Source organism: Oncorhynchus mykiss, chromosome 28 (assembly GCF_013265735.2).
Source record: "Oncorhynchus mykiss isolate Arlee chromosome 28, USDA_OmykA_1.1, whole genome shotgun sequence".
In the NCBI taxonomy this organism is placed as follows: Eukaryota; Metazoa; Chordata; class Actinopteri; order Salmoniformes; family Salmonidae; genus Oncorhynchus; species Oncorhynchus mykiss.
Window position 1 is genome coordinate 32,628,300 of NC_048592.1, and position 27,809 is coordinate 32,656,108.

At 43.7% G+C, this 27,809-nt stretch overlaps 1 protein-coding gene across 2 annotated transcripts; it reads right to left on the reverse strand.

Moving 5' to 3' along the window:
- On the reverse strand, nt 1-27,144 carry LOC110509006 (TSC22 domain family protein 2). 2 transcript variants are annotated; one of them, XM_036966769.1, is made up of 4 exons: nt 24,672-27,144; nt 13,887-13,961; nt 2,274-2,325; nt 1-1,758 (listed from the first exon to the last, which is right to left on the reverse strand). In XM_036966769.1, exons 1-4 carry the CDS (start codon nt 26,447-26,449, stop codon nt 1,354-1,356), a joined length of 2,310 nt encoding a protein of 769 aa, XP_036822664.1. In that variant the 5' UTR covers nt 26,450-27,144; the 3' UTR covers nt 1-1,353. The 2 variants fall into 2 exon arrangements, with proteins under 2 accessions (XP_036822664.1, XP_036822665.1); XM_036966770.1 differs by lacking the exon at nt 13,887-13,961 and having other exon boundaries at nt 24,672-27,138.
- Nucleotides 27,145-27,809: the final 665 nt, after the last annotated feature.

A 27,809-nucleotide genomic window follows, 5' to 3' on the forward strand; every position in this document is an offset into this window, starting at 1 on the left:
GAATCTGAATATTGCATTTATTTAAATACATTAAATTTGCAATGTAACAAAACTATTGGCATATGAAATTCAAACACCATTTAAATGAACAAAACATGGCTCACTTCATTTTCTGTAGCTAGTGTACTTAACACTTGTTTGTATCGCTCTACCAAAACCCTAGCTCTTTGTCTCCATGTCTTTTTTCCCCCCCATTTACATTGTTCACAGACTACTATCTTACAATAAGAGTGCTGAATAAAAATATGAGGTAAGAAAGTGGTTTGAAAATTACAGATCATGCAGAACATGCTAAACAGCAACAAAAACATTTTGTTGTGAAAGTGAGAAAAAAAATATATACAGAAGTGCACATTACAAAATAATAAATCGAATTACAGCTTTGCATCTTTGGTTACAAAGTAGGTATGAACGATTTCACAGCTTTTTTCCCCCCCACCCCAAAAACACATGTACAAGAAGACGAGTATGACAATAAACGTTCCATTTTGGAGACAAAGAAACTAGCAATTGGATTGGAAGTTTGTTAAAAAAAAATAGTCTACCGCAGATTCACGTTCAGATTTCCTGTCCGTAGACTTGGTGTTCACCTGTACAAACTTTGCTATGTTCTTAATACTTTACACTATACAAAATGTACATTCAAACTGGATCTTGACTGGTGCGGATAAACAATTCCATTGTAAAACTGCCTGTTTAGTGTTAGACGTATGTCAGAGTTTCTTGATTATTGCCTACATATTCAACTGGTTAATGTAATACACTGCCAATTGTGTGTACAGACTATTTTAAACACTGATGACAAAAAAAAAGGCCTTTTTTTTTTAATCGTTTTTTTTGTGACATTGTTCCTTTCATGAAAATAGCAGCCCCGTAATAAATAAACATTAACCGTAGAACTTTAGACTGATGCATGGATTGGACTCATGTCGAAGAAGAAATGGTGGCGCGGCTCCGAAAATAGATCTCTCCCCCACTTCTTACTTACAACATGGAACAGCAAGGCTAAAAACACATCTCTTACAACAACAAAACATCTCTGGGACGCTCCGATTCATCCTCATGTGAGCTGCACAACTCCTTTGTAGCCGGGGGGGGGGGGGGGGGAGATCTGGTCCACAGCACTCAACCAGTCCAGGCTGGCGCCCCATAAGAAAAGCCCCCGTCTCTCTCGCGCAATGATTGCATTAACACTGGGAAAGCCAAACAGGCACAGAAGCACTGCTCTTGGTTATGGTGGCCAAGCTGGTGGAGAACAAGACAATATAATTATTTTGTTGTTTCGTATGCTAATTTAGAATAATTGGAGGGTGCTTTTCTGCTTTTTTTTCTCCTGCTGGGGGGGAATGCACTTCAAGCGGAGTTGCCGTTGGGCTGCGGTTGCAGCAAAGGCTGGCTGGCGTCAAGCTGGGGTTGGGGCTGGAGTTGCTGGGCCTGGAGCGGAGGCTGCGTTTGAGGCTGGGCCTGGAGCTGAGGCTGCATTTGAGGCTGGGCCTGGAGCTGAGGCTGCATTTGAGGCTGGGCCTGGAGCTGAGGCTGGCCTTGGCCCACCCCTTGCTGGGGAGGCGTGCTGCAGGAGGAGTTTGTGGCGGCCGGCCGGACGGAGAGCTCAGACAATTGGTCGCTGTTGGCCAGGGATTTCAGCACGGCGTTCTCCTGTTCCAGCATAGAGTTCCTCTCAAACAGCTCCTTGATCTGCTCCTTCAGCACCTCCACCTCCTCACGCACTGCATACATCAGATGGCTTTTCACTAAGTCCTGAAGGGAGAGAAAACAGGGGACATGCTATTAGTATTTAGCTCGCTAACATCCTCTGTGGGAGGAAAGAGCAGAACAAGTTATTAGCATTTAGCGCGCTAACAGCCATTGCGAGAATACAGGCTAGTTGTTTTCTGCTCTATGTACATTAACTGAACAAAGCAAACCCTGTAGGCACATGATGATTTCACAAACAAAAATGGCCCGGAGCGGCAATGAAGTCAGCGATAAGTCAGACCACAATTTATGCTTGTATTCATCCATGTCAGCAATTGGCTCAGACCAGGGAAACTAGTTGGAGTCTCTAGATGGCAAATTATTTTAATTACTTTAGTTTCAGTTAAGTACCAAGGAGGGACCTAAACCAGGAACCTAAAACATGACATGAGTTGAGATTTGTTCCTTACAATACAGTAGTTACATTTCAACAATGAGATTTCAACAAGAGACTGTTTAAAACAAGAATGAAAGCAAATGATACCATAAAATTAAATGATTAAATAAAAAACACTTACCATCGCCTGTTCGATTTTATTATCAATGGCAACAACACTGGCTCCAGAGGCACTGTAAAAGGAATAGAGGAGAATATTAGACAATCATAGGGTTATTGAACAAATTATTGATTACTTTTCATACACTTTAAAAAAGGTTTCTTTAACTTTGAACATTTCTGACACTAGAAACCTGAGAGATACCATGGGCCAGTTTATCATGAAAGTAAAGTGAAAAGTAGCCTAGTAGCCCAGCCTGGTCTCTGACTAAACGTAACATAGTAAATGTAAATCCGGGACACTGAAATTAGTATGATACGTTACATAAAGACAGATGGTTACTTAAAGCAAAAACTTAAAGTAGGGACGATGTATAACGCGAATGTCTAGCAACGCAAAGATTGTGAGTTGACGCATCACGGACAACTTCAGCATTTTAAAAACTTTTACGTTTTAGCTACATTCAACTACTTAGCATGTTAACTAACCCTTTAACCTAATTCCGAAACTTAATCCAAACCCCTAGCTAACGTTAGCCGGCTAGCTAGACTTCGTAACACACAATACGAATTGTAAATTTGTAACATATCATACGAAATGGGTGATGGATATCCACAAATTAATACATACCATATGAAACGCAACACATAATATTAAATGTAGTGTCTCAGATCTTTTATTTGACCTTTATTTAACTAGGTAAGTCAGTTAAGAACAAATTCTTATTTTCAACGACGGCCTAGGAACAGTGGGTTAACTGCCTTGTTCAGGGTCAGAACGACAGATTTCTACCATGTCAGCTCGGGGATTTGAACTTGCAACTTTTCGGTTACTAGTCCAACACACTGCCGCCCTAGGCTACCCTGCCGCCCATTTAAAGTACAGAATAATACGAAATGCTCTGAGACCAGGTTGATTAGTCATTAACTTTTTTCCATATTATTCCTCAAATATCCTAACTCTATCATACATCGTAAGTGCTTAAAAGGCAGTAAATTCAGTAAAGCATCGGTGACAATTATGATATTAAAAAGGTAGCCTATTAAGATATGAATGCCACACTACTAGTACTACTAGCATGCTAAGCTACTAGCAGTGACCTAGACAACAGTTCAATGTAGGTCACAGCCGACAGGAGAAAGGCCAGCCATATGGCCGCATTAACACTGCAATGCAACTTTTTGGACGACCGGACAAAATTCACATAGAAATGTGAGTTATATATTCTCATTGAAAGCAAATCTTAGAAGCGATAGAGCTGGTCTATATGCACTATTTCTATGCTTCCCATTTTTAAGTTTTTTTTTTTTTTTTTTACCTTTATTTAACCAGGCAAGTCAGTTAAGAACAAATTCTTATTTTCAATGACGGCCTGGGAACAGTGGGTTAACTGCCTGTTCAGGGGCAGAACGACAGATTTGTACCTTGTCAGCTCGGGGGTTTGAACTCGCAACCTTCCGGTTACTAGTCCAACGCTCTAACCACTAACCACTAGGCTACCCTGCCGCCCCATACATTTTTGCATCTTTTCCTTTTGGTTTTGTACACCAGCTTCAAACAATAATTCTCTACACTACACTTGTTTTGACAAACTGAAATTGGGCTAACAATTTGAATTTTAGCAGCCTGGAAATGGCGGAGCGATTTCTTAATAGTGAATCTTTAAAAATGGAGACACGACTCACATTCCTATACTGTGCGATCAAAATATATCACGAGATGAACGTGCAACGTAAAAGTTAGACAAAACCACACAACACATCTTGTGACACCTGTCCATCAGTGATGAGAACCAGAATGAAAATAAGTATTGTGCCTCGATAATTGTGTGTGTGTGTGTGTGTGTGTGTGTGTGTGTGTGTGTGTGTGTGTGTGTGTGTGTGTGTGTGTGTGTGTGTGTGTGTGTGTGTGTATTGTTGTACTCTAATGGCTGAGGCAAATCTATATGAATGAAAAGAAATGACATAAAAAAACTAAACTAACATGCATTCATTCAACGACAGGTGTGAATTCTGCACCGTGACCTTTTTGGAAATGTAGTCTACATTTATCGAACGTGTGAACAAAACATATTCCAAACATCCGACTGAAACCACATTTCCAACCTAATTTAGAAAATATAAAAATCAAAAACATCAACGACAACTACAGACCCAGTCCGGATTAACGGCACACTTAAAACCAACGCTCCACTATCGAAAACGGGCGACGGTGAAACTAAAGTAGTGTGAGCAAACGTTCCCTGTACTGGACCAATGATCCGGAATAACTATGAGAACCGGGACAGCACGGTAGTTCGTAGGATAGTGTAGAGCATGGTTGAGAGAGTATTCTTTCATAGAACGTGATTGAGCGAAAGGACACTACTGGAGGGCGTAAGTATCACTAGGCTACACCTGGATGTATGTAATGTAACAAGAACCCGCACGCACACCACAAGAAGAAATGGGTTGACAAGCATGCGATGGGGATACATTTCACTGCTCCCGCAGCCACCTTCACCTTGATGCACATGCAGGGAGAGAATGGTACATATATCCAGTTATTTTAAAAATCAGGTCAATCAAATAGAAACAAGTTGTTTTTTTTAAATCAAAAACGAGTGTTACTACGCAACTAATCATAAATCAAATGGCAATGGTGGTTTATGACTCAGGTCAACGGCATGTATCCAAGTGAGAATGACTCCACAAAACAGGGAAAGTGGTAAAATGGAATGGATCCGCAATGAATCACCTTGCTTTGGAGTACCCGTAACAAATGCCTATAGCTCGCATGCATTTTGGAGTAGGTTAGGCTGGCTCTGCACAAGAATGCAGATTCAAATTAAGGTTAGTAAAGGGGCACACCTCCCCACACCCCAAAAAGGGATGTGTGGTTTCATGAAATAAGACATTGATACCATATCATATGAACCATACAGCCAACATTTGACAAACAGCATGACTTCCAAAAGCTGTTCACATGATGCTCATGAAGGCTACACCTTTGAAAGACTAACCATAAAATCTCCTTTATTATCTTAGCCAAATAAATAATCTGAAAGACATGCAAGATATTTGTTTGATTAAATGCGCAGTATACACTCAGTGGCCAGTTTACTAGGTACACCCATATCTAGTACCGGGTCGGACCCCCCTTTGCCTCCAGAACAGCCTGAATTCGTCAGGGAATGGAATCAATGCTCAATTAGTATCAAGGGACCTAACGTGTGCCAGGAAAACATTCCCCACACCATTACACCACTGCTACCAGCCTGTACCGTTGACACCAGGCAGGATGGGCCATGGACTCATGCTGTTTACGCTAAATCCTGACTCTGCCATCAGCATGACAACAGGAACCGGGATTTGTTTTTCCACTCAAATTGTCCAGTGTGGGTGATTCCACTAGACCCACTTCTTGTTTCTAGTTGATAGGAGTGGCACCTGGTGTGGTCGTCTGCTGCAATAGTCCATCCGTGACAAGAACCGACGAGTTGTGCGTTCTGAGATATCGTTCTGCACACCACTGTTGTACTGAGCCGTTATTTGCCTGTTTGTGGCCCACCTGTTAGCTTGCACAATTCTTGCTGTTCTCCTTCCACCTCTCACCAACAAGCTGTTTTCACCCACAGGATTGCCGCTGACTGGATTTTTGTTGTTTGTTTCACCGTTCTCTGTAAACCCTAGACACTGTTGTGCGTGTTAACCCCAGGAGGCCGGTTCTGAGATACTGGAACCGCCTGGTACTGATGATCATACCACGCTCAAAGTCACTTGTTTTGCCCTCTAACTTTCAATCAAACAGTAACTGAATGTCGCGATGCCCGTCTGCCTGTTTATATAACAAACCATGGCCACGTGACTGTAGGATTTAAGCATTTTCGTGAACCGGGTGGTGTACCTACAACTGCCCACAGTGTGTGTGTGTGTGTATGCAGTATTCACCACCAGATATGTGGTAGCCTTTATCAGCAAGGACTGATTGCATAGGTTGATATTCGGTGCCATTCTACAACGGTCATCACATTGTTGTGATCCACACTTTAGAAGGCTAGGAACCAGGTAAGACAGCTGCTGATTTGACATCTCAGGCTCTAATGAGCGCACACACACACAGAGCTTCCCTCAAAATGAGTGTTGGATGGCCCTGGAGCACAACACAAGACATTCTGTTCTTTCACCATCCAATTTAGTTGTCCAAGAAGAGCGGAAGTACAAGCAGATTAACATCAGCAGGCTTCTCCACAGAGGAATGCCCTTCTAGCTCTGCAGCCAATCCAGTGACATCATTTGTACCACTAAATCTCCTCTTTGAGCTCGTTGACAAGAGGATGATGGGTAATGAAGACCGAATAAGACAAAACATGTCACATGCGTGGATGCAGTGGGCACACTCCCCCCAAAACCTCTAAAAAACACAAATGCCCACACACATACTATTAGAAAAAAAAATGTAAACATTCCATCTGTGCTTGCCTGTTAAAATGGAACTAATAGAAACATATTGAAAGTATTTGTCCCTGCCCACCTGGTACACCAGGCAGGCTAAAGCAAATGCATGCGAAGCCAGGCAGGGCCCCACTGTCAGGGAGTCGTTACGTAGGACCCCAAAAAAACCTTGAAGCAGGCAAAACACAAACTTCAATGTGTGTTTAATTGTTTAGTTCCAGGTGTACACACAGGCCTTCTATAAAAAAAGGTTTCCTACAAGTTTTTAAAAAAAAGGTCTGACCAGACAGATCTCTTGCTCTGTAAAAGCACAGACCTCGCTGTGGGCCCCAAGTCCAAATATCTCCAGACTGGTCCCATGCCAGTGAGACCAACAACTAAAATCAGTTGAAATTCTTAAATCAAATGAATGAATGCAAACATGGACTAGCCTAATCATGTGACATAGGCCTAAACCAAACACTGTTGTCACCATGGTGTCACTGGTCCTTTGGCACTTTAATAAAATCTTACACAACATCAAAACAACCAGAATTAAACATGTCAGCTTAGCAGTTAAGAGCGCTTTGGCCAGTAACCAAAAGTTTGCTGGTTCGAATCCCCGAGCTGAGTAGGTGAAAAAAATAAAAATAATAATCTGTCGATGTGGCCTTGAGCAAAGCACTTAACCCTAATTGCTCCCGAAAGTCGCTCTGGATAAAAGTGACTGCCAAAATGACTAATGTAAACATTGGGCTCTCTAGCTAGCGAGTGTACAGTATGTACACTGCCTAACTGGGCGTAAACGGGCAATACCAGCATTACGAATTTAGATGCTGGGACAGACTGAAGGAGTTTGTTTATTAATTTGCTCAGAAAGGAACAAACGTGACATAGCACAGGCCTGGGTTACAGGACAAAATAGAACAGTCATGTGGTTCTTCCAGGATTGCTCAAGATGAACCTGGGTAAAACCAGCCACTGGTGGTTGAGGGATGGTAGAGTCTTACTATATGACTGACAGAGGTCAATGTGACCACGACGAGAACAGTCTGTTCTGGCCATTAGACACAGTGAATAGAAGATACTGCTATTCAGTGTAAAGGACTGAGGGATTGCCAAAGATAGCTAGTGCTGGATCAGCGCCCGTGGTGGAATTCAGCACCGATCAGAGCTGCCACAAACCAGCAGACCATAGATCAGTCTGGGCAGTGCCCACTCAAATGAACCTACTTTAATACATGTCAGCTTAGCGGTACCTTGTACCATTCTGGTGGGCCTATGCATCTATATAGAAAAAACAAAACTAAAATCCTTCCATTGGCATAATTCTTGCAGTGCAGACCACCTGAAACTCAGCGAAGGTCTGAAGGTCTTGAATTTGGGCCCCAGCGGCAAAATGAGTTTGACACCCCTGGTGTAATCCGAGAAGGTGCATAGAGTATCTATTGTGACACTAACAACAATATTTCTGTGACGCTTACAGCCGTTTATGGTTGGGTGTGGAACAGTCACAGCTTTCTTCAAAAGCATCTCGTCCATCCAATGATTTAACAAAATCAGCTGGTTTTTGAATTAAGCTGGTGTTGAATCATGAAGGGTTGGTTACACACTGCTACATAGGCCAAGACAAATAACAGAACTAGTTACCAAAGCCCATGGCAGCTTTGAGTGTCTGAAAGGAAAACAAATAAATGAAAAGAAAAAAAGAAGAAGAAAAACTGTCCAAGAAGCAAAATTACGCTTAGAAGTGGTGATATTTTTGTGGTAAGGCAAAACAAAATGTGGCCAGGTGATGTTACAAGTTCGCCCAAACCTGTTCTGACAGTTTAAGCCAATAGTTTCTAGTTAAGCCACGTAGGCCTCCCTTCTTTGTTCGAGACACTGACTTCGAACATGTACCGTCGGTGGTATAAAGCTACTTCTCCGGCTCTGCGAGGGTAAAGGTGTCAATTCGCCTCTGTTCGTCAGAGCCCACAGGGGCAAAAGGGTTGGGCTGAGATCAAACAAAAAGCCGCCGAGGGAAAAAAAGGGTTCTTATCGCTCATCTTACGCAACTCTGTAAAGTTGACCTTGTTCAAGCACCGGACAGAGCTTAATGGAGCTCAAATTGGGGTTTGGTGTTCCGAACAGAACGACCGAGACCGCTCAAACCTCAAGGGTTCAATAGAAGGTGAATCTAAAGACATATTACCCACCGAAGAGTGGACAGTCATGAAGAGCTCTGACATTGATGAAGACTGAGTGGGAACCTACAATATAGTTGTCATACCTTGCCCCTGGCCACTGTTGCCTCAGTGTCACTAGGATCAGCAACTTTGGAGCTTCAGTGAGGGAGAGAAGCCCAGTTGGGGCCTTTGGCTCATTTTGGCTCACGATAAAACCAGTGCAAAGCTCAAAAGGCAAGGCCAGTCCACATGTTCAGGACCTGCAGGTTGACTTGACACCTTTGAGAGTACATACCTGCTACTAGCATGAAAGGCTTTTCAAAACCATGTGTGACTGGAAACATACTCCTTTCATAACTAGAAAAAAACTGAACAGATACACAGGGACCAGTCTGGATAATTGGCAATGGGGCATCCATCCATAGTACTCTTTACAGTAAACATTAGGAGGAAACGGTGAAGCATGATGTTGAGAGACATCGGAACAAATCTCTATGGAATCATGTTGACAGGTCACACAATCAGTTTCAAAATTAGGTTGAATAACTTATATTTTTTTAAATAATATTTGTCACATGCTTTGTAAAAACAGGTGTGAAATAACAGCTAAAGGCTTACTCATGGGCCCTTCCCAACAATGCAAAGAAAGAAAAGATAAATAATAGAAAAGTAAAACACGTAATAAAAGTAATAGATAGACAATGAGTAATGATAACAAGGAGTACCAGTACCGAGTATTGATAGCTTGGCTATATACAAGGAGTACCAGTACAGAGTATTGATAGCTTGGCTATATACAAGGAGTACCAGTACAGAGTATTGATAGCTTGGCTATATACAAGGAGTACCAGTACAGAGTATTGATAGCTTGGCTATATACAAGGAGTACCAGTACAGAGTATTGATAGCTTGGCTATATACAAGGAGTACCGGTACAGAGTATTGATAGCTTGGCTATATACAAGGAGTACCAGTACAGAGTATTGATAGCTTGGCTATATACAAGGAGTACCAGTACAGAGTATTGATAGCTTGGCTATATACAAGGAGTACCAGTACAGAGTATTGATAGCTTGGCTATATACAAGGAGTACCGGTACAGAGTATTGATAGCTTGGCTATATACAAGGAGTACCAGTACCGAGTATTGATAGCTTGGCTATATACAAGGAGTACCGGTACAGAGTATTGATAGCTTGGCTATATACAAGGAGTACCAGTACAGAGTATTGATAGCTTGGCTATATACAAGGAGTACCAGTACAGAGTATTGATAGCTTGGCTATATACAAGGAGTACCAGTACAGAGTATTGATAGCTTGGCTATATACACAAGGAGTACCAGTACAGAGTATTGATAGCTTGGCTATATACAAGGAGTACCAGTACAGAGTATTGATAGCTTGGCTATATACACAAGGAGTACCGGTACAGAGTATTGATAGCTTGGCTAGGAGTACCAGTACCGAGTTGATGTGCAGAGGTACGTGGTAAGTTGAGTTAGATATGTACAGTACAGATAACTAGGAATAAAGTGACAGATATTAAACAGTAGCAGCAGCGTATGTGAAGAGTCAAAAAAGTTAGTGCAGACTAATCTTTACAGCCTCCTGAGGGGGAACTTTGACATGAAATACAGACTCAGCACACCAAGGGAACCATTGAGATCTACAGATTATCTGAGCCTGGCCTGTTTGCGCTTCTGCCATGGAAACCCGACACTCATGGGTGTGTGTGTGTGCCTACGGAGCACCCTACATACAGCACCTCTTGAAACAGGAAGTTAACCAGAAAGTTGGGCCGAGGGCATCCCCTCCTCCCTCGCCATCCTGTGGTGCTGCTGGTGGTGATGGAAACCAACTAGAGATAGACATTCCAGGTGATTGCAGTAACAGTAAAGTCTCCAAACAATCACAGCACAACTGAAATCCACATGTACTCGTCCAGGCGGATGCAGTGCATGTTACTGCAGCGTCCCAGTTAAAAAGCACTCAAGTCAGCCAATCAATGCTTTAGTACTAGTGTGGCTCAGGCACACAGCATTGTGGGAGGTCGGGTGTTTGAAATGACTGCATATGTATGTGTGCAGTTCTCCTCAGCCGTTTTGACGATGTGCATTCATTTCCAATCTGGTGCTGCTCTCTCCTCAGATATGGTTTCACGTACAGAGCCTTCAGAAACTATTCACACCCTTTGACTTTTTCCACATTTTGTTGTGTTTCCGCCTGAATTTAAAATCCATTAAATATTTTGTCACTGATCTACACACAAGACCCCATAATATCAGAGGGATTCATGTTTTTCAAAATATTTACAAATTAATAAAACCACGAAAACCTGAAATGTCTCGAGTCAACAAGTATACAACCTCTGTTATGGCAAGCCTAAATAAGTTCAGGAGTAATAATTTGCTTAAAAAAGTCACATAATAAGTTGCATGGATATTTTTTACCCAGAAAGACTCACAGCTGTAATCGCTGCCAAACGGGATTCTAACGTGACTCAGGGGGTTAAATACTTATCTAATCAAGAGCGTTCTTTTTCATAATTGTTTTACGAATGTTTTAATTTCCTAACACGTAACTCATTGACAAAAAATAATAATAATTTCATCCATTTTAAAATCATACTTCGTAAGACAACAAAATGTGTAAAAAGTCAAGGGGTGTGAATACTTTGAAGGCACGTGGTTCCCTTTTCATTTTTATAGACGCTCCTCAAGAAATTCCTGCCCCCCTGAATGCACCCTCCGTCTTAGCTGTCTGAAAGGGGTAGGGGGAGGTCATAATATACTGGCAAATCATCTGTTCTGTACGTAGGTGTGATAGGGAAAGGTATCGGATGTGTCATGTTCAATAGGAATAATCCGATTTTTTTGTTGTTTTTTATTTAACTCGGCAAGTCAGTTAAGAACAAATTCTTATTTTCAATGACGGCCTAGGAACAGTGGGTTAACTGCCTGTTCAGGGGCAGAACGACAGTTCAGCTCAGGGGTTTGAACTTGCAACCTTCCGGTTACTAGTCCAACGCTCTAACCACTAGGCTACCCTAAAGGACTTCATATTATGACTGAAAAGTACCTTCCTTTCTAGCACCACTAGGTCCAGTGTCATACTGACCAGTGTCATACTGACCAGTGTACAGTCGTGGCCAAAAGTTGAGAGAATGACACATTCATTTCCAAGTTTTCTGCTTCAGTGTCTTTAAATATTTGTCAGATGTTACTATGGAATACTGAAGTGTAATTACAAGCATTTCATAAGTGTCAAAGGCTTTTGACAATTACATGAAGTTGATGCAAAGAGTCAATATTTGCACTGTTGACCCTTCTTTTTCAAGACCTCTGCAATCCGCCCTGGCATGCCGTCAATTAACTTCTGGGCCACATCCTGACTGATGGCAGCCCATTCTTGCATAATCAATGCTTGGAGTTTGTCAGAATTTGTGGATTTTTGTTTGTCCATCCACCTCTTGAGGATTGACCACAAGTTCTCAATGGGATTAAGGTCTGGGGAGTTTCCTGGCAATGGACCCAAAATATCGATGTTTTGTTCCCCGAGCCACTTTGTTATCACTTTTGCCTTATGGCAAGGTGCTCCATCATGCTGGAAAAGGCATTGTTCGTCACCAAACTGTTCCTGGATGGTTGGGAGAGTTGCTCTCGGAGGATGTGTTGGTATCATTCTTTATTCATGGCTGTGTTCTTAGGCAAAAATGTGAGTGCGCCCACTCCCTTGGCTGAGAAGCAACCCCACACATGAATGGTCTCAGGATGCTTTACTGTTGGCATGACACAGGACTGATAGTAGCGCTCACCTTGTCTTCTCCGGACAGGCTTTTTTCCAGATGCCCCAAACAATCGGAAAGGGGATTCATCAGAGAAAATGACCTCAGCAGTTCAATCCCTGTACCTTCGGCAGAATATCAGTCAGTCCCTGATGTTTTTCCTGGAGAGAAGTGGCTTCTTTGCTGTCCTTCTTAACACCAGGCCATCCTCCAAAAGTCTTCACCTCACTGTGCGTGCAGATGCACTCACACCTGTCTGCTGTCATTCCTGAGCAACTCTACTGGTGGTGCCCTGATCCCACAGCTGAATCAACTTTAGGAGACAGTCCTGGCGCTTGCTGGACTTTCTTGGGCGCCCTGAAGCCTTCTTCACAACAATTGAACCGCTCTCCTTGAAGTTCTTGATGATCCGATAAAATGGTTGATTTAGGTGCAAACTTACTGGCAGCAATATCCTTGCCTGTGAAGCCCTTTTGTGCAAAGCAATGATGACGGCACGTGTTTCTTTGCAGGTAACCATGGTTGACAGAGGAAAAACAATGATTCCAAGCACCACCCTCCTTTTGAAGCTTCCAGTCTGTTATTCAAACTCAAGCAGCATGACAGAGTGATCTCCAGCCATGTCAGCTGGTCCTTTTGTGGCAGGGCTGAAATGCAGTGGAAATGTTTTTTTGAGGTTCAGTTCATTTGCATGGCAAAGAGGGACTTTGCAATTAATTGCAATTCATCTGATCACTCTTCATAAGATTCTGGAGTATATGCAAATTGCCATCATACAAACTGAGGCAGCAGACTTTGTGAAAATGTATATTTGTGTCATTCTCAAAACCTTTGGCCATGACTAAGTCAGTTGAGGTGAGGTTCAGGGAACAACTGTTTGTTGATGCACTTTAGTAGGCCTTAGTGTTACTGAGGAGGCAGGTTGCCTGACACTTCAGAGCGTTGGGCCAGTAACTCAAAAGGTCGCTGGTTCAAATCCCTGGGCCGACTAGGTGAAAAATCTATTGATTTGCCCTTGAGCAAGGCACTTGCTCTAATTGATCCTGTAAGTCGCTCTGGATAGGAGTGTCTGCTAAATGACTAAAACGTAAATGTACTGATGTAGGCCTATTGGCTGAGTGTGAGAGGTTTGGCTGGCCAACATTCCTACTGCCATGCGGTTTCCATCCATGCACATCCACAAAGGTAAGCTCACTGTTACTGAGCTGCTATGCACTGCACCATAAACACACACAGGAAGGCCTGTCCCATCCAGTCCAGTACAGTACCTATCACTGTGGGCCTTAGAGTCCTGCAGCCTGCTGCCAGACTGGAAGGCCCGGTAGAACACCATGGAGGGGGTCCTGTGTCAACCAAAGTCAAAAGAAAACAGGAGAGAAAAGGAGAGGGGATGAATCAGAGAATACAGGAGAAAACGAGAAACCCGTCTCGTATTGTTAAATTGACTTAAAATCAGAAGAACACCCTGTGTGCATGGTTAACTAGATAGGAGGACAGAGGCTGTGCCTGAAGGTGTCTCAGTAAGTCAGCTGTCACAAGTTTGAGATGAGTACACAGTACGTAATTCACAAATATTCAAATAAAATTTGCTAAGGGGGGGGGGTTTCAAGTGCCTGTTGAAAACAATACATGTACATCTAACCCCACACTCTTAAAAATATTTATAATGCAGCACAGGCAACTGAGGCAAAAACTGTAAAATGGCTTAAGTGTTGAGTTCTGCAGAGAAGGAAAGGAGTTATTTCGCCAACCACTGTGTTGATAGGGGGCGAGCTCAAATGGATACCATTCCCTCCCATGTCCCGACTATGGGGCCCTGGAGGCCACAAGCACACCATGTTCCATGAGGACGGAGAAATGCCTCCCCCCCAAAGCCCCATGTCCATAAACTGAACTACACGTGTGCATCCCCCCCCCCACCCCGCCGTACAGCATGTGTGTGTGAATATCTGAACATTGAGCCAAGGCTCTTTTCCTAGAAATCTCTGGCACAAACTCTCTTTGTCACACAACACTTTTGGAGCTCCACCTTCACGTTTTGTCTCGCTTCATACAAAACCCAACATACATAAACTCATGCAGTACTAATAGTGTTGAGCAATTAGTGCTTTTTGAGGTCTGTTCGGTTCAATTGATTTATTTTTTAAATAGTTTTTGATTTTTTGAAGTGTTCCACAAAAGGCACTAGGCGGGTTCAATGCTGTAACATAATAAAACAAGGATTACAAATCTCATGTTGGTAGCGTCTGTCCATTACTGCTCATCATTTAACATGACTTTAATGGAATATATATTCAGTTTTATTTGATGACTTTTATTTCATTCCAAGTCATCATCTCATCTCTATAGAGCTGCTAAAAAATATATTTTAGTAGTTCTTCAAAGTAAATAAGTTGTTATTTTATGACTGCTGAATAGCAACTATTCATAAACTTGTCTCGTATTTTCAGGTAGAGATACCGCAAAGCAACTGCTCTCTATCCCTTTCCATCAAGCATTCTTCTGTCTCTTTTTCCCCCTCCGTGTCTGCCCCACTTTCACCTAGAACAGCAGGCGGATAAGAAAACACCCAGACCGGACAAGTAGGTGAGCAATGGATTATGGTCAATTGTCATTTATTACCACAGTTTAGTGCAGAAAACATGTAGAATATTGGCCTGTTGGAAACTACAGTTCAGCTCGATCAGATTTATCTCTAGAGAAAACTGTGCAATGTCGGATTAAGCTCACAGAAAAAGAAATGTAATTCAAATCATTTAACCGATGCCGCTCAATTAGCTGTTTACACACACTCATGTAAAAAGAGGACGTTACATCACCGGTCAAGCTGAGGAGAGAGAGTTGCTGCAGGTCGTTTGTGGGCTCGGCTGGGCTTACATTAGTGTTGGGCAATATCCAGACTGGCATACCTTCATACTGTTCCTGTACACACAAAACACATTTAGGCAGCAGGGATCTTGATCCAGGAGGGGATTGATTGTCTCTGCCGGAACCAAGAAGATTGATCTTGCATTAGCCACATAGCTAGCAAGTTAGCAAACCAAATGCATAGCTGGAGTCCTGAGCTGGAGATAACTATCTAAGATGTGCCAAATAAATTAACTTAAGCAGTGGCATAGCATTTGCTAGCAGCATACCACCCTGCATCCCACTGCTGGCTTGCTTCTGAAGCTAAGCAGTGTTGGTCCTTGGATGGGAGACCAGATGCTACTGGAAGTGGTGTTGGAGGGCCAGTAGGAGGCACCCCTTCTTCTGGCCTAAAATATATATATACCCCAATTCCCCAGGGCAGTGATAAGGGTGTAGTCTTTCGGACGGGATGTTAAACGGGTGTCCTGACTCTCTGTGGTCACTAAAGATCCCTTGGCACTTATCATAAGAGTAGGGGTGTTAACCCTGGTGTCCTGGATACATTTCCATCCACATTCCATCAAGGACACCTAATCATCCCCATCTTACAATTGGCTCATTCCTCCCCCCTGTGACTTTTCCCCAGGTCGTTGCTGTAAATGAGAATATGTTCAGTCAACTTACCTGGTAAAAGCATGCAACCCTGCAGGGCTTTTTTGTTGTTGTTGACAATATTGAAAATCATACCGTCGGTATTTCAAACTACCCCAGTATACCGCCCAAGCCTAGATCACATGATTCTAGAACACCATCTTCAATGTAACAGATGAACTGGAGCGGTTATCCTCTCCTGTTTTCAAGTTGTAAATCTCCCGACTCTGAAAGGACACCTTAGCCCAATTATGACTGGTTGTAACCTTCTCCTAAACTAACAGACCCTGATGCAACACGCCCATCAGCACATGATTGAGGTAGCCTAGATAACAGCCATATCAAGGTAAGCTGTTGATTCCTAGGCCTGAATGGGTTGAAAAAGTACTAGTAAACTTTGCTACAACATGACTGATAGTTGAACGTAGAGGTCGACCGATTATGATTTTTCAACACCTATATATATTATTTTTGTAATAATGACAATTACAACAATAAATACTGAATGAACACTTATTTTAACTTAATATAATACATCAATAAAATCAATTTAGCCTCAAGTAAATAATGAAACATGTTCAATTTGGTTTAAATAATGCAAAAAAAAAAGTGTTGGAGAAGAAAGTAAAAGTGCAATATGTGCTATGTAAGAATGCTAACGTTTCAGTTCCTTGCTCAGAACATGAGAACATATGAAAGCTGGTGGTTCCTTTTAACATGAGTCTTCAATATTCCCAGGTAAGAAGTTTTAGGTTGTAGTTATTATAGGAATTATAGGACTATTTCCCTCTATACCATTTGTATTTCATTAACCTTTGACTATTGGATGTTCTTATAGGCACTTTAGTATTGCCAGTGTAACAGTATAGCTTCCATCCCTCTCCTCGCTCCTCCCTGGGCTCAAACCAGCAACACAACGACAACAGGCACCATCGAAGCAGCGTTACCCATGCAGAGCAAGGGGAACAACTACTAGAAGGCTCAGAGAGAGTGACGTTTGAAACGCTATTAGCGCACGCTAACTAGCTAGCCATATCACTTTGGTTACACCAGCCTCATCTCGGGAGTTGATAGGCTTGAAGTCATAAACAGCGCAATGCTTGACGCACAATGAAGAGCTGCTGGCAAAACGCACTAAAGTGCTGTTTGAATGAATGTTTACGCGCCTGCTTCTGCCTACCACCGCTCAGTCAGATACTTGTATGCTCAGTCAGATTATATGCAACGCAGGACACGCGTGTAGTTAATTAACTAGTGATTATGATTGATTATGCTTGATTGTTTTTTTATAAGATAAGTTTAATGCTAGCTAGCAACTTACTTTGGCTTACTGCATTCGAGTAACAGGCAGTCTCCTTGTGGAGTGCAACGAGAGAGAGGCAGGTCGTTATTGCGTTGGGCTAGTTAACTGTAAGGTTGCAAGATTGGATCCCCTGAGCTGACAAGGTGAAAATCTGTCATTCTGCCCCTGAACGAGGCAGTTAACCCACCGTTCCTAGGCCGTCATTGAAAATAAAAATGTGTTCTTAACTGACTTGCCTAGTTAAATAAAAGGCATAAAAAATGGTTATATATATATATATATTTTTTTTTTATAAAATACTTTTTACAAAAAAAAAAAGATTTCGGCAAATCGGCGCCCAAAAATACAGATTTCCGATTGTTATGAAAACTTGAAATTGGCCCTAATTAAAATAATCCATTCCGATTAATAGGTCTACCTCTAGTTGAAAGGTGTCTAACCTAACTCAATACAGCCCTCAAGCAAAACTAATGACCCAGAACAACCAGTTCAACAAAAATAACCTTTTCAGGCATTCTTTTCCATTGATGTCAACCATTTCTGTCTGTGTCAAACGTTGGCTGCGTTCACCCCTGCACACACAGAACCGCCTTGAGTGAGCCTGGTGGCTGGTTGGTTTGCTTGCAGGGTGTTGGACCTCAGACCTCACTAATTCACTCAGCATGTGAAAAGCCATAGGGACTTTGAAGGGGAGGGAATCAATTCAGTTACATAAATCGGGATATTATTTTTTGACAATATCGCAATATTTTTGCACTAGTCGGCTGTACTGCCACCAAAACTCCAGTATTTTTCCATCTATAGCTTGTTCTCTATCCAATTTTGAAAATGTTGAGCCAAGATATTTTTAGCAATTTATTTCCATGACTGATCAAAACAGTCAGATTTCTCTTGTTCCTCTGCAGCAGACATGGTGAGCAATATGTTAGGAACACTGAATCTTAAAACATATAGAATTGTGACAATTGCAGTACATATCGTATCGGCACCTAAGTATGGCGATATGGTATCGCGAGGTCCCTAGCAATTCCCAGCCCTAGAAAGAAGCAATCTCTCCTGGTGTTCATGAGGCCATCTGTCCCATCCATCAGAGCCTGGGCAGAACTAGGTCAAGACTATTTAGATTCCAGCGCTCTGTTAGAGTCCCCCTGCGGCACAGGTTTAATTCAGTGGGGTGTTGGGGAGTAAGAGAACGGGGCTCAATGCCCACTCTGTAAATTCATAAATATGGCCACACTTCTGGGAATGTTCCCCTGTACTGTAGACCCTTAAATCAGGAAGCAGGGGTGATGGAAAACAAAACTATGGAGAGAGTCAAGGGAACTGACTTTCGTGGAACTGTGGTTTCTTGGACTCACAGTATGTCCTATAGGCCATGTCGTGTTTCCCCCATACTCTTGTAAGGATGTGGATAGGCTAGGCAGAAAAGTTACAGATATGAAGTTTGTGACATTGCTTTAACCTACCTGGACAATCTATCAGCGCTTTCAGAGTTACACAGATAAGAAAGTGGAGCAAAGGAAAGGCCTCTTGACTATTCAAACATACATCACTTAAAACACCACTCACCTAAATACTGTGCATAAATAACATCCTCTGCTTTAGCCCTTTGTGACGTACAGCGAATCTATTAAATCAGGGGCTGAGGAGCATTTCTTTCTGAAGCGCCTTTCTTTCTGAATCTAGGGCTGACGTGCCTTTCTCTGTAAACAATGGCGGGAATCGGTACCTGGGGCAGAGGTGATGACTGAGAAGGGAACCTAAATACGACAATGGAGAGACCGGCAAAGTGGGTCCGCAGGGAACAATGCACCTTTTTTTAGAATAGCAATAAAATCTTAAAAAAGGCAGCGGGACTTGAGAGAGGCTGATGAGTGCAAAGATTACCATTGGTAGGCTAATTCCGTTCACCCATTTTAGCCAACAGGGCCTGCTGAATGGTATGAAAGTGAAGAACATGGGGCTGGATGCAGGCTAATGTCTTCAGGTACATTGTAAATGAGTAGCAGAGGCTGCAGGCGAGTCAGGACACAGTGATCAGCGGTGGTCCAGGCCCCTCAGGATACAACTGGACACCCTGGGGTTAAAGGCCAAGTGCCACTCGTTATCACACACCCTGACATGAAATACATATACTTCCCCTAACAGACTATTGTACTCAAAACTTTTAAAAGTTCATCCCAACCCCCCATTCTCTACCCACATTCCACACACACTCAAACCCAAGCCACAAACCTCCTTGTCCACACACACACACCCCTCCCCCAGACTCACCTCCTTGTCCACCCCTCCTCCAGACACCCTTGTCAACCCCCCCCCCCTTCCAGACACCCTCCTTGTCCACACACTGGCTCATTTCACAGTGTCAATCCCTCCTTGTCCACACTGGCTCATTTCACAGTGTCAATCACACCTTGTCTCCTAGTGGGCTGCTGAATCAAGTTGCACAGCTCAGCTAACTTAGACCTAAAACACATTCCATCCACCAGGTGATTTACAGAGACTGACTGACACCATAAGGTCAATTTGGCTACAATTGTTGTTAAACTGTTGTTGTAAGCAAATAGCCTCAGTTCATTATACAAGTATATCTAGTTAAACATCTTCCCCTAAAATGTATTTTACTCTGACAACACCACATAAAGCTGCAAAATGTTCTGCAACAAGTTTTTCGACCATCAGGCATACATTAAACGTCTAACACGGAACCCAAACCGGCTGCGCGCCTGCGCCATCGTGCATAAATGTATTTTGTCTCCCCACACCAAACGCGTTCACAACACGCAGGTTAAAATATCAAAACAAACTCTGAACCAATTATATTAATTTGGGGACAGGTCGAAAAGCATTAAACATTTATGGCAATTTAGCTAGCTAGCTTGCACTTGCTAGCTAATTTGTCCTTTTTAAGCTAGCTTGTTGTTGCTAGCTAATTTGTCCTGGGATATAAACATTGAGTTGTTATTTTACCTCAAATGCACAAGGTCCTCTACTCCGCCAATTAATCCACACATAAAACAGTCAACCGAATAATTTCTAGTCATCTCTACTCCTTCCAGGCTTTTTCTTCAACTTTATATTGCGATTGGCAACTTTCATAAATTAGGTGCATTACCGCCACTGACCTCATTCGGCTTTCAGTCACCAACGTGGGTATAACCAATGAGGAGATGGCACGTGGGTACCTGCTTCTATAAACCAATGAGGAGATGGGAGAGGCAGGACTTGCAGCGAGATCTGCGTCAGAAATAGAACCGAATCCTATTTTGGCAACGCAGACGCTCGTTGACACGGGCGAGCAGTGTGGATGCAATAATTGAATAACAGATTTCTAAATGTATTTTGCAACGCTCGCGCAGGCGACACGAGCGGTGCAGTCAGCCTGTCAATCTGAAATAAAAAGTAGATAAATCGGGGGAGAGCATCTTAAATCGGCCATCTTCAGGCTATCTATGGCTGAGGGGAGGGGGGGGGGGGGTGAGATTTGAGTCAAGACACAGCTAAGCTCTACAGTAATCACTTGCAGGAAGAACTGGCAGGGGGGGATACTGACTTAACGAATGATGCAACAGTTGACTCTAAAAAAAAAAAATAATACATTCCCGAACTTGCCATTACAATAACAGTTTAATGCTGAGGGAAGGGGACCCATGTCCCATTACAAATTCTAAAACATGTGGGCAGAATGTGCAACACAGATCAGATCGTGACTTGGTCTCATTACAATAACAGTAACAGTTGCAATCACAGCAACAAATTAGAAACCCAATATCACCAACATCTTTGATGGCGTTTGATTTCTATTGTGAGAATGGGGAAACAAACTTACAACTGGTTAGTTGGACCTGAATGTTATAGCCCTGATGTAAACAAGGAAGATGGGCCTAGTACATAGCCCACATGCCTATCCTACACACCAATCTGGAAACATTATTATAGAATAGGACTCCATGGAACTCCACTCACTCTGCGCCGGCTTCCTAGAGATATCGGGAATACCTCAGTCACCTCTAAACAGAAATGTCATTCAACACTTAACTGATGTGCAACAACTGCCAGTTTGCCTTGCCTCGCCTCTTTATGCCTGTCAGTCAGTCAGTCAAGGGGCCTGGCACTAGACACTGCAACATGGGATGTTCCCCGCTGGCAAAAAAGACACTAGAGTGGTAATGCACAGAACAGAAGAGCATTTCCTCTGGAAAAATGTGAAGGACGGAGCCTAAAAAGGTCACATGGCCTATTTTTGCAGCCTATATTCGAGTCTGGTAATTGTTTCCATAAGGCACTCGTAACTTGAATATTTATCTGGCATAGAACACACAACAAGCCGACGAGGTAAATGGATCAACTATTCTACTACGGGGTTGTCAGATTTTCCTATTTTATTACTCGTTTCGTTTACAGAGGAAAAATAAATGTGGACTGTTACAGCATCTTCAACGTGCGCCCCAGCAGAAATATGTTTTCCCATGTTCCATATTTTTGGGCCGTGGTGAAAATTATTTTTCCGTGACACAGCGCCACAGCTATACGACTGCATTGGAAGCACTGAAACGGATGCAAAGTTACAGCCAAGTCTCGCCAGCCAGGGCCACAGTGTGGTTTTGGTTGAGGCATTGCAGTTTCATACGCCACTCAGCTCCTGACAAGAGACCGTGGGTGACTGACAACGAGCTTTTGAATTAAGTTTCAGACAGAGAGTGAAAAAAGTATGTATGGCAGAAGAAAGTGACAACTAGTAGTGATTTCTGGTTCTGCATTGCCGTTTTAAAACACAGCAACTTAGGAATGGCAAAACTGTGTATGTTCAAACACACAACTAAAATCTATTTTTCAAAAGGATAATAAAAAGGAAAGTTAAGCTCACGAATCAACAAAGAGCAGAACCAGAGCTTTCAAAATAAAATAAAAACATGTGCTGCAAAAACACACAAAACTATTTTTTGAAAAAGCCAGTAAGGCAAGTTGGGCTCGTAAATCAACAAAAAGGGTCAAACGATTGTAGGTATCTAGGACATGTGACCGAAAACAAAATGCCTGTGCTGCTGCATATATACTGCCTAGTCTAGGCTATATTTCAGTCTATAAAACCGGTATATGGAAACCACCAAGAGATTTGAGGCACTTCACGGTTTCCTCTAATGCTTGCCGACCCCGACGAGCACTCAACTCAGGAACTGAAAGTTTTAGCATATGAACAGGAAGTGTGAGTGACACCTCTCACCCCTAACAACCCCCACAACCCTAACCCCCTCAACCCTAACCCCCTCAACCCTAACCCCCTCAACCCTAACCCCCTCAAAAAAAAGCAGATGATCACATCCTAAATTGAAGTCTAGTTCCTAAACTGTATACACTAAATGTACTATTTTCAATCAAAGGTCACCATCTGTAAAGCTCCTATGCCAGACTGTAGTCAATACTTCAATATATCTGTTTGTAGGCCTATCTGAAAAATAAAAAAAACTTGACTCCTGTATCAAATGTTTACACATCATACAGCCTAACAGTCCCTGAGCAATCCACTTGGCTAGACTTAACCCCCCCCCACCAAAAAAAAAAACACCCAACAGCACTGCACCAACTCCTGGCCCATCCTCTCAGAACCTTTTCCTAAGTGGGGTCTAGTAGCTAAGTGAATGGAAATTCTGATAGCATGAAATGTGGCAAAACACCAGCTCCAGCCTCCACCATACTTCAACGAGGAAGCCTTTTTCTAGGTCAGGAGCTAACATAAAAAATAAAAAAAAGGAAAAAAGGTCAAGCACACAGGAGGACTAAGACAAAAGGAATATCTGGCCTCCAGTGTAGAAGGTGGCTAGCTATAAGCTTATTTTGCAAGTTTGTTACAGAGGCCATCAACTTAGAAATTGCCTTAAAGGCAGAGTGCAGTCAAAAACATGACTTTCCTGTGATGTGCGTGTACTGTGAAATAGTGAAAATTATGTTTGGGGGGGGGGGGGGAAGAAAACACCTGAAATATCTGCCTTTTTTGGAAGAACGGGAGTTTTGGCTGGCCTCTGGTGACATCATCAGGCGATAAAGTGGTTAATAGACCAATAAGGAAGAGTTCCAAACCTCTGCCAATAACAGCCACTTTTCAGTTTTCCCCACCCCACTCCGACAGTCCTAGCAAAATTCTTGCTTGAGAAATTGCTCTTTGCTAAGAAGCTATTTTTGTTTATTTTTGACCACGTCAACATAATAAAAATCATAGTAAAGGTACTTAATCGACACCCAGAAATGATTTGATATTGAAATAAAAACATCTGCATTGGACCTTTAACGTGTGATGGCAACAGAATTAGGATAGCTGGAGATTAGCCTGGGTCAAGTCAGCAACATTGTATTTAGACTAACAACTGAAAACAGAATACATCAAAGCAACACGAGTACACACACTTCTGTACACCAGTAAGGAGTTAGTAATGTATGCTCATTGCTATCTGACCCAGGTGTTAAGTTGGGGGGGGGGGTGTGTTACTTGGGCTACACTCCAGCTCCCTTTCGAGAGTCTACCTACTGAGAAACATATTTCCTGCCTGTGTGCCCCTCCGCTCCCATGTATAGCTATGCTACATCCCAAATGACACCCTAGTCCCTACATAGTGCTCTAATTTTGAACAGAGCCCTGGAAGAAAGCCCCGTTTGTCTGTCCAGCCACGCCAACCAAACCACTGATGACAAGACGTCATCGTGACAAGAGGAAAGAAATGGGAGGTCTCCAGAACACACCCGCTGCTCTCTCCTCTTCTCCAGTCCATCTACATGTCCAGGGAGATGGCTGACTGGATGCTACATGCAGCCATGAGTTCAAACACAGACCCTCCCCCTTGTGAACACACACACGCTTATGCCCCCCCCCCCCCCCCTTCATAAAACCAATCCACAGCTGCAATGTTATATGCAATGCTATAAAAAGCCTGCCAATTCAAATCAATCTTTATTTTTCAAATGCTCCAAATACAACAAGTGCAGACCTTACAGTGAAATGCTTACTCACAAGCCCTTAATTGTACTGCTTAAAAGAGAGAAACAGTGCCAAAATGGTTTAAACCTCAACATATGAGATTGAGCCATTGTTTCGCAATAGCTATTATTAGCTAGGCCTCAGTCATGCGTCTGAATGGCCCTGCCCCTAAGAGTCTCCAGTATGTGGCCCGACAGCATTTAGTTGACTTTCTAGCCAGGTTATTCCCTTCCATATGATAAATGGTGAACTGTGACAGGGTGAAAGGTGGTGGCTTACCTGTCCTCGTCTCCGTCTATGGCTATTCCAAACAGGCTGTTCACAGAGGGGTTGTTGGCCAGCTGCAGGCTCTCAGGGATCTTCATCAGGTTTTTCTCAGAGAAGGCGGGAGGCTGGCCCTCCTCCACATGGCTGAACCCAGCCGCCGGGAGGCCCTGCGCCCCCCTGCCATCGCGGGCCTGTTGCCCGGGCAACAAGGAGGCAGTCAGGTTTGGCTTGGCGGTGGGGGCTAATGTGGTGGCGCTGGAGGCACTGGGCACAATGGTGGGCACGTTTTGGGTGCCGGGGGGCGAAGGGTGGAGGCCGAAGGGTTGACGAATACCCGTGGGGGCATACTGACCTACAAGCTGTTGCAGAGTAGAGCTTCCGCCCAGTACCATGGATGACCCAACACCTCCCACACCTCCACCCATCAGGCCTGAAGCTGGCTGACTGACAGGTAAAGAACCTCCTCCCCCAACTGCTGCCATCTCCCCTACCTGCCCCAGCATCGGAACCCCGGTGGCGGGAGTCATGACCAGTGACGGGCCCTGACCCACAGTCTGTCCCACATAGAGGGTCTGGCCAGCTGAGGCCACTGCCTGCATGCCAGGCTGGTTCTGTTGGTAGTAGTCTGCCTGGTTCTGGGGCAGGCCTGGGGGCTGGTTGGGCAGGTGCTGTCCCAGTGGAAGCTGCTGTAGCATGGCCTGCTGCTGGGGAGGGTAAGCCAGCGTCTGGGTCTGTGCTGCAGGGGTCATGCTTGGGGATTTCTGTATGTGAATGCCACTTTGAGGAAGACCGTTGAGCCCCACAGGAAAGAGGTTCTGGTTGGCAGCAGGTTGGATAGTACTCAGCGTTGGCTGCTGACCTGGGACAGCCATGAGGTTGTTGGTGGGGAAAGTGTTGTGTGTGGCTGTTCCAGGCTGCCCCATGTTGTAGTTTTGGTGGTGAGGCTGCTGCTGCTGTTGCAGTGTGTCCATTGGGTGAACGTGCAAGGCATTAAGAGCAGCAGCATCCACTATGGAGTCTAGGCCCTGGCCGGAGTGAGTCGACGGTGCAACCACAGTACCACCAGTCAACCCCAATCCGCTGTCCCTGTCAGCACTGGGGTCAAATGCATTGGCATGTCTAATGTTATCCGTAGTCCTGTTAACCACAGTGTTACCCTCTGAGTCTTTCTCATAGAACTCTGTGCAAGTCCATCGGCCCTTTCTGAAGGGCTCTCCAGTACCATGGTCAAGTTTGATGACCCTGAAACGTGAACTGCAACTTGCTGTCGATGACATAGCAGAAGTAGGGGTTAAACTAGTCAATACTGACTGGGATGTGCTCACTGACACTGTTGTAGCCCCCCAACTGGCCACTGGGGCAGGCTGTGGCATGAGCCCGGACTGAGCAATAGGGAGGCCGCTTGACGAACCACTTCCCAGTGTTTGCTGGCTAACATGAGGCGAGCCTGCCACTCCTGCCTTTCGAATAGCAAAACCTTCATTTGGAGGCCCCGACATTGCAGGTATCTGCCCAACTTTAGGTACACTACGCGGTGGGACCATAACGCCTGGTGCCTCTTGCTCCCCTACATGGTTTAGGGTTTCCTCAGACGAACTTCGATCACATACCTCCGGCTCGAAGTCAGCCCGGGACACGTCGAATATTTCCGACGACACGTCTTCAGTCCGTGATTCGTCTGGGTCATCCAGGCTCTCCGTGTCGTCCGTGGCACTGCTGGCCGCCACCTGAGCCTGTGTCACACTTGTGATCTGAAAACAGCTTTTCTTTTTAGCCGGCATTTTAGACATTTTGAGAGCCTGCGTTCACAACTCCCGTCTAAATGTCTCGCGTTAAAAGCAAGTGAGTTAGCTAATATCAGCTGACAACTGGCTATCTGAAACAGCGAATTTGCATCGATGGAAGTTTTTTTAAACTATTATCAAGAGGAGTATGAGTCATCCTTGTTCCTTCCTCCTCTCGTCTCCTGTTGCATTTTACGAGTTCATAACATTGAAGACCAACCCTTCCAAGTCCAGCCTTTGCCAATAGAAGTAGTAATTCGATAACTGATCCAAAGCTTTAATCCGTCCGTACCGGCCTGTTCAGTAAAGTAATGTCCGGACCCCGTAGTTGTCAGATGGCGGCTGTCGCAGATAGAGTTGCCCAGCTGCGGCAGCTACTTTAGACTGTGAAGCGGGCCCGTACCTCTCCACTCAACTAGCTAGCTGGCTACAACAACACTCTCTTTACGTTGGGACAAGTATGTAAGACATCTCTCGGAACAAGTCACCTCTCCCCTCTTGACTTACGAACTTAAAACGATTCAATACTAACACTCGTTTCAAAGGTATATGTAACCCATTTCCAATAATAAATCGTCTCTAGTTCACACTTCAGGGAACTGAAATTCCGAACAGCGGCTACCTCCCTCATTCTTGTCAAGATGGCTAGCTAGCCTAGGCTAGTTATGTACAACCGCACTGCATCGTGGGTAACATACGCAACAATATTTACGTACATGATTATTGAGAATTTCATTTCTCTCTCTCTCTCTCTCTCTCTCTCTCTCTCTCTCTCTCTCTCTCTCTCTCTCTCTCTCTCTCTCTCTCTCTCTCTCTCTCTCTCTCTCTCTCTCTCTCTCTATATATATATATATATATATATATATATATATATATATATATATAAACTCAGCACACAAAAAAAGAAACGTCCCCTCACTGCCAACTGCGCTTATTTTCAGCAAACTTAACATGTGCAAATATTTGTATGAACATAAGATTCAACAACTGAGACATAAACTGAACAAGTTCCACAGACATGTGACTAACAGAAATGGAATAATGTGTCCCTGATCCAACAGGTCCCAGACTTGCTCAATGGGATTGAGATCCAGGCTCTTAGCTGGCCATGGCAGAACACTGATATTCCTGTCTTGCAGGAAATCACGCAGAGAACGAGCAGTATGGCTGGTGGTATTGTCATGCTGGAGGGTCATATCAGGATGAGCCTGCAGGAAGGGTACCACGTGAGAGAGGAGGATGTCTTCCCTGTAACGCACAGTGTTGAGATTGCCTGCAATGACAACAAGCTCAGTCCGATGATATTGTGACACACCGCCACAGACTATGACAGACCCTCCACCTCCAAATTAACCCCGCTCCAGAG